The sequence below is a fragment of the Lactuca saligna genome, chromosome 5 (genome assembly GCF_052625555.1).
Source record: "Lactuca saligna cultivar CGN05327 chromosome 5, ASM5262555v1, whole genome shotgun sequence".
Taxonomy (NCBI): domain Eukaryota; kingdom Viridiplantae; phylum Streptophyta; class Magnoliopsida; order Asterales; family Asteraceae; genus Lactuca; species Lactuca saligna.
In genome coordinates this window covers 224,438,093-224,445,979 of record NC_136421.1, presented here as the reverse complement: position 1 = coordinate 224,445,979, position 7,887 = coordinate 224,438,093, and the positions used below count along the sequence as shown (strand labels likewise).

The following is a 7,887-nucleotide window of genomic DNA, read 5'->3' as shown; positions in this document are numbered from 1 at the left end:
CTAAGAACATAATATTTTGAACACTTGCCCCCCATCAAATATACATTCCTTCTTTATGAATAGGATGCTTACTTTATACTATACATAGATGTTTGTGCATTTTACAATATGTTACTTAAGATACATTTTGAAAGGGGGACATATTTTTGAATAATATGTCATTTTTAAAGCCAATTACAATGTCACATAAATTATGAACATGTTTCATTAACATAAGGGTTATAAGTGCAAAAACGAGAGTTGTCTAGACATTAAACAAGTTAGATGGCATTCTATATCCCCATTCTAACACTTACACATGGGTCATACAAGCATGTATGTGCTTTTTTGTATGTAGCCTATCGATATACATGCCTTTGTTGTATTTTGGTTTGTGCTAGGACTCCAACACGCTCAAACAAGTGTAACCACTTGAAGAGTATGAAAAGAGACATGGACAAGTGACTTGGGATGGGTAGGTCATACATATGTCCAATTTGGATACATTTCATATTATACTTTAGTTTGTCTCAATATATGTAGTGTGTATTCCCAAGTATTTACAAGTGTTTTTAGAAAGTGTTATGAGTGTAAAGGACATGGGGTTTTATTACAAACTTTTAAATATTTGATGTTTATTTTTCTAAGGCCTAACTGCCTTGTGTAACTTAATAGGCTTGGTAGCATGATGAACTCTTTTCAACATGTGTATCAAATGACAGACAAGGATAGTGAGTAGTTAAAGAACGGACATTAGAGAAGATTGTATTATGTTGTATAAATAGCTAAACAATTTTGTTACATTTTCTTGAACTAAACAATGTTTTTGGATATTTTTTTACATTTTGATTTTTTTGGGACTTCTGCATATATTTATTAAATGTTGACCTTTTATGGTTTTTAATACGATGAATGTTACATATATCTCTTCTAGATTAAATCATTTGATCAATTTATCATCATCTATATAAATTGTTCTTTATTTACTTTTTTCTTAAAAAGATTGTTGTTTAAAGAGACATGTAGAAAGATCAAATAAATGTGTCCTTAGTGATATGATGGAAAATGGTGTATTCGATGATATATTTAGAAGGTTGATGGACCATGGATAAAGCCTTTTTTTAATTATATTTCACACATTTCATTGAAATCTTTCAACTCTGATACTCAATCGAAAATGAGTATGGTTAGATTATGACTATTTTCTATGTTATTTGCTTTTATCGAAGTCTATAAATTTCAAATTGTAGTGATTTAAGTAAATTTGGTGCTAATGATATCGACTTTTTATGGTATTATAATTATGTTCGTCCCTGACTCACTAGATACAATGTCATACAAGAATAATTGAAACAACCAGGATAAATCAAGTTTCAGGTGAGACATACTTGATACGCGAGAGATCGAGGCGTTTTGATAAATGATATATTTGAACTTAATTCGAAAAGGACATTGAAGGATATTTTAGTTGTCATTAGTGGGTGCACCAAACCTATGAAGAATAAAGGTAACATACTACATAGTTATTTGCTCATGTTTATTCAGATAATCCGATCCAAAGGGAAAAAAAAACAATTACTCTATAGATAACATTTCTTGTAGACTAACTCATTTATTCATACATGTACGCATATTGTAGTTTAATCACATCCAATTTTAGTAATATAAATTCTGAATCCACAAAAGTTCAAGCATATTGATTAAATTTGGTGGGCTTCATATTTTCTTTTCTAATTTAAAACCAATCATTCTTAATGTTGAGAATTACAATGAGATCATGATATCAAGTAAATGAAATTCCTTGGCAATTTGCATAATCTTGATTAAAAAATGCAAAGCCGTTGCAATCCTTATCCATCTATTCAAGTGGATTAGCCATGAGTCTTCACATTTTGCCGATAATTTATAATCCAAAATTTCAAGTAAAGGACTCTTTAAAACAAGAAATGAGATTTTCTTTTTTTCATGAACTATCATTAGTTATGGTTGATTATCCATTTATATTGGGTAATTCATTGAACAAAAATGGAGTAAACTTGCTAGTTTCACTATAAAACAGGGATCATTTCTGTAGTTTACTCGAAAAAAATATAATGAAAAGCAAAATAGAGTTGTAGAGGGGGGTAAAGTGAACATACCTCATAATTATATCTCTGCGCCGTAGTTCCTGTAGAGGAAGAAAAAGGCCATCGAATTCCAACGTCCTCTTCTGCTCTCTTTATAAAGCCAGCATCCAGCATAATGTGGTGAGAACCACCACTCACCACTCTCTCTTTCTCTTTCTCTTTCTCTCTCTATCTCCCGTCATCATCAAGAAACCCCTGTTTTCCATTTCACTTCAGTGGGTTCTATACAACCCAAATCATTCACTCTTGTCCACTGTGTTCCCTTCCCAATCTCCATCTACACTCATTGCAACGACACGCAAATCACCCGTTGCCCCTTTTACCTATGCTTGAAAATGTGTTCCCATTTGTTTTTATCTTGATATCTGCTCAAACTTTTTCACTTCGTTCACATCGATAGAGAGATTCTCATGGACACTACTACAGGTAGGTATCAGTATAGAAATAGACCCGCGAGAGAGAATCATCCCTCTTTCTCGTCTTCCTTGCTCGATGAGATCTACCGTTCCATCGATGAGCGAGATGACCGAGAGTTGATGGTTTATAGAGAAGCCGCGAGGGAAAAACACAGCAGTTTCTCCATTAAAGACTGCTTTCATAATAATGGCGAAGTTCAACAACAGAGTCGGATTCAGAAATGGATGGATAAGGAAGTGCGCGAAACAGTTGTTGTTAGAAGAAGATCGGGTGCCGATTACAAAAGAAATTCTCAGCAAACCGAACGCGACTCCCGTTACTTCAATTCGAGCTCCAGCTCTTCCGATTCAAGCTGTGCCGGAGGTTTTTCTTCGTCGGAAGCTGAATCAGTTTACGGCGTATCATCAAGGCCTAAACCTATCCGTGTAACCACGAATCGAAATGATGAATACAGCACGAGAGAGAAGCAGAGGAACACTTATGGCCAAAAGTACCAATTCGAAGATTACCAATCAAAACCAAAACACGAAGGCAAGTTCGTGAGGACCAAATCGAGAGCAATGAAGATCTATGGCGACCTAAAGAAGGTGAAGCAACCGATTTCTCCAGGGGGTCGGTTGGCAACTTTTCTAAACTCACTTTTCACTACAGGCAACGCGAAGAACACTAAGCTTTCATCCTCCTCCACCGGAGGTTACGACGACGCCATCGACCACATCGACAGAAAATCAAAATCCGCCAATGCATCAACATGTTCATCCGCATCGTCATTTTCTCGATCGTGTTTGAGCAAAACTCCATCATCCAGAGGAAAATTGAGCAATAACAAAATGAGATCTGTGAGATTCTACCCAGTGAGTGTGATCGTGGACGAAGATTGTCAACCGTGTGGACACAAATCCCTGTACGGAGAAGAATCAAATCTACCGACAATCAACTTTGTCAAAAATCCTATTACCGAAGAGTTTAAATTACATTCAACTGAGAAGACCCGTCGCATTGAAGAAGCTGCAAGGGAGTTGTTGAGGAATTACCAGAAAAAGGTGGAATGCGAGTTCGATTTGATCAAGAGCAATGTTAAAGGGAACAACGATATAAACATGAACTACGACGACGATGAAGATGATGATGCCGCCAGCCATACCAGCTCAGATCTCTTCGAGCTCGAGAACCTTTCTGCAATCGGAATGGAAAAATATCGAGATGAATTGCCGGTATACGAAACAACCCATTTGGATACGAATATAGCCATAGGTAAAGGCTTCTTCATGTAATTGAACAAAAAATTAGGTTATTGTTAGTTATTTTGGTGTGTGGGGGGGTTTACGTGAAGATAAATTAGAAGTAAAATAAATTCTCTTTTTTGTTATATTTGAATTAGGTAAAACGTATGTTTATGAATGGAAGTTGTATTTCTTTTATCAATTTAGGTTGCAAAATGAATTGTTATTATGTAGTTATGTTTCAAGACCAGTAATTTATGCATTATTTTATTAAGTAAAAAAATTCATTTTGTAGTACAAATTAATACAAAATAATTTTATTACATAAATAAATGATTAACCTTTTAGGATCCATTAAAAATACTCCGTTTATTATTTTATAGTGTTTATGTGCAGTCATTTAAAAAATATGTTACTTATTAACACATTGGAAAAAAACACATTTTGTTGAAGATAGAAGATATAGTGATATGCTAAGGAAACATTTACTTGATCTTTTTTTGAATGTAATATTTCGTTGAACTTTGTGTTTGTGTTCATCATAACCCTTTCGATCAGTTGAACTTTGTGATTGTGTTCATCATAACCCTTTCGACCAACTGTGACCAATGACTAAATATGAATAAAATCAACAATTGATTACATTTATAAGTCATTTTCCAACAAATAAAATCTACATCTTTCAGTTTTACCGCTATCAATTATTTTGCGCAACAACTTTTCTAAGGTAAGTGGGTGTACCACCATCGCAACCCTGTGGTATGTCGACCTGGCAGTATGGTGGGTGTGCTAACACCATAATGGTTGGTGTTTTCTATGCGGTGCTTATCGTTGTGCGGTATAAATCCCCTGCACCTTCTATCTTGTCTTCTTTCGTTGATTTTCATTTACATATAAATAAACGAGATGCACAAGCTAGTAATGCAAGGAAGTGAGAGGTGTTCATTTCCATATAGTTAAGAAGGTGAGAGGAAAACGGTATGACATGATGTGACAACAAACAAAAAATAAGAAGGAAAAATAATGTGACGCTGATGTGACAACAAACAAAAATAATGAAATAGTTGGATACACCCACCAACCTAAAAAATTATTATGAAACAAAAAAGTTGCAAACTATCATTGACGATAAGTTTGGGAAAATGACTCATGAGATAACTAACAATTGATTTTGTTCATATTTGATATTTTTTGTACGTAATATATAATCGAACTTGTTGTTTGTGTTTATCATAACCCTTTTTACCGACTATCACATGTGATAGTCGGTCAAAACGGTTATAACAACAAGTTTAATGGTATATTGCGTATAAAAAAAGAAACCTAATATAAAAAAAATCAACAGTTGATTACCCAGTTGAGTCATTTTCCCTTAAAATTATATTTGGTTTAGACAAGAAATAACATATCTCAAATATGTATTTTATTATGTAATACTTAACGTAAACACACACACACACACATATATATATATATATATATATATATATATATATATATATATATATATATATATATAGAGAGAGAGAGAGAGAGAGAGAGAGAGAAAGAAAGAGAGAGATTATTTTGTTTCTAGTAACTATTGTGTGTCAAAATGCACAGATCTGGACTATTGGATGAAATATAATAAAAAGTCATGATATGATGGTCTATGATAGTAAAATAGGATAGCATGTACCATATAATCATACAAATTTCAGCATAAGGGCATTTTAGTCAATTAGCCTATATTAAAAAAGGAAATTTTTGGATTTTTAGGGATAATTAATTCTTTTATTTTTAAAAATCTGAATATTTTAAATTAATTTAAAATTACAAATCCGATTTTATTCTATCAAAATGATAGAATGTTAGCCATAAACTAGTAAATATATTTTTTGAATTTATTCTGTCAGAATAACAGAATGCCAACCATAAATTAGTAAATACATTCTGAAAGAATACACAAAATCGATTATTGAACTAATAATATACCAAATAATTATATTGTATGATTGTGATTCATTGAATAATAACAAACATTCTGAAAGAATAATAAGTATAATTCTTAAAAAATAACAACATTCTTAAACAATGAGTGTGATCATTCTTTAATTTATTCTTAAAAGTCTTTCCCATCAGATCTTCAAGCCATTTCTATTAGAAATTCATTGTCAAGTAATTTGTAGTGATACACTTGTAACAACTGCACATTAAACATACAAATAATTAACTATAATTCTATCAGAATACAACAATAATATTCTTACAGAATAAACTATTCTTTCAAAATGGTTTTGAATATTCTTAAAGAATTTGTATCATCAAGAATATACAACTATAGTTAAAATGCCTCCTGCTTCATGTATAGAATCTGTAGCTTCAGCCTCCATCTCCAGCTCATAATCATTGTAGCTAAAATCAAAAAGCAATCAAGATTCTATTTCTAATTCATCTATTTTATTAACTCCATAAAAGGGAAGACATGGGTGGCTTACCCATCAGTAATATCCATTCACAGTGTGATCAGGTGCAATTTCCTATAATATAATATAATATCAACTTATTTTATGCCATTTGAAATAAAAGAACAACTTAATCAAGTCGAATGATTATTCTCAACTTCATAATTAATATGAGAGTTAGACAATTATATGGATGGAATCATGTTTGTGTTGAATGGGCAAAAAAATCCATTATCAACTTGGAATTTGAAAATCAATGCCTTTGTGATGGTGTGCTTCTTCAGTTTCTTTAAAAAAAATTAGTGAGAGTCTTACTAATTCAATCATTGTCTCCATCCATCAAGTATTCTTTATGATGGTAATACGTAAAGGAAAAATAAAAAACACCAAAACAATATATCGTACAGAAGGAATAAAGGATAATCGTTTGCGGAAAATGAAAAGGTCAAATCTCTATGGAGGGTGTGCATACAGAAACTGATATTGGAAATTGGAAGAAGGAAAATTAGGTTAAACAAACATCTAATTACCTGGATGTCATCTAATTACCCCGGTTGTGAATTAAACCTGATGAATAGTGGTACCTCGGATTTCGATTGTGTTGCAGGCAGCCTCCAATCTGAATCCAAAATAAAATTGAATAGAGAAAGAAGAAACCTGCAGAAGCATCTCACCAGAATCCCCTCTTCGTATGCAACTATCTACAAAAGACCCAAAACAAATTAGAAACAACAGGAAAGCAAAATGTGGCTAGAGTCGAGGTTAACAAAGAGATACATAAATCGATTGAGACACACATACGAGATGGAAAGAAGTACGTGAAGATGAATTCCAGAGAAAGAGAAAAAGAATCGGCTAGGGTTTTTTTAAACAGATTTTGACTTTGACATCCCATATTTAAAGGAATAATAAACAACATATTAATTATCTACCATAATTAAATATGCAAAGATTACTATAATACCCTTAAATGATTTATTTAATTTTTTATTTTTTCCTAAATTCCTATTGGTGCATTCACGCACACAATAGTCGCTAGAAACATTTGAATCAATATATATATATATATATATATATATATATATATATATATATATATATATATATATATATATATATATATATATATATATATATATATATTGAGGTACCCTTAGCAACATTACTCTGTTCCTATTGCTTGGTTCTTTTTTTTTTTTTTAGTTTCAATCCACCACCTTTGACTTTTCATCTCAGATGCTTCTCGGTTCTTCTCCACTGTCTTATCTCCTTTATCTCCTATCTCTTTCTTTATGGATGGTTCCCACTGCTACAACTTTTCTCTCTGATCGGGTTCCTTAACTCCACGAGGGTCACCGACTCTTAACCCAATCTCGTTTCCTTCCTTTTTTCACTGATGCTCCTTCCAAATATCTCCCACCGCCTTCATATGTATCCATCATCAATACTTTGACATAAACCCTACCCCTCCCCTTCTCTCTTTTTCCTGTGCCCAACATCTCTTCTATCACTTTCTTTGTGGATGCTTCGAGTCTTCTCCCTCTGCTACCTCTACCTCTTCTCTGCTCATCTTCTGCTATCGGTGATGCCTTCTCTCCTTCATCGATGCTTGGTCTAAGGCTCCAAAATTCACTTGGCAGTGTTGAACTACATCGATTTAGGTGCCTAGGCTGAAACAATCTTATACATATTGAAAGT

At 32.9% G+C, this 7,887-nt stretch overlaps 1 protein-coding gene across 1 annotated transcript; it reads left to right on the top strand.

Annotated features, from left to right (window-relative positions):
* Window positions 1-2,213: 2,213 nt before the first annotated feature.
* On the top strand, window positions 2,214-3,947 carry LOC145045422 (DNA mismatch repair Msh6-like protein). Its single transcript, XM_078993750.1, has one exon. It carries the CDS (start codon window positions 2,516-2,518, stop codon window positions 3,794-3,796), a length of 1,281 nt encoding a protein of 426 aa, XP_078849876.1. The 5' UTR covers window positions 2,214-2,515; the 3' UTR covers window positions 3,797-3,947.
* The last annotated feature ends 3,940 nt before the right edge of the window (window positions 3,948-7,887 follow it).

Excerpts from the sequence above, each read along its gene's own strand:
- LOC145045422 (XM_078993750.1), top strand. The coding sequence starts at position 2,516 with ATGGACACTACTACAGGTAGGTATCAGTATAGAAATAGACCCGCGAGA.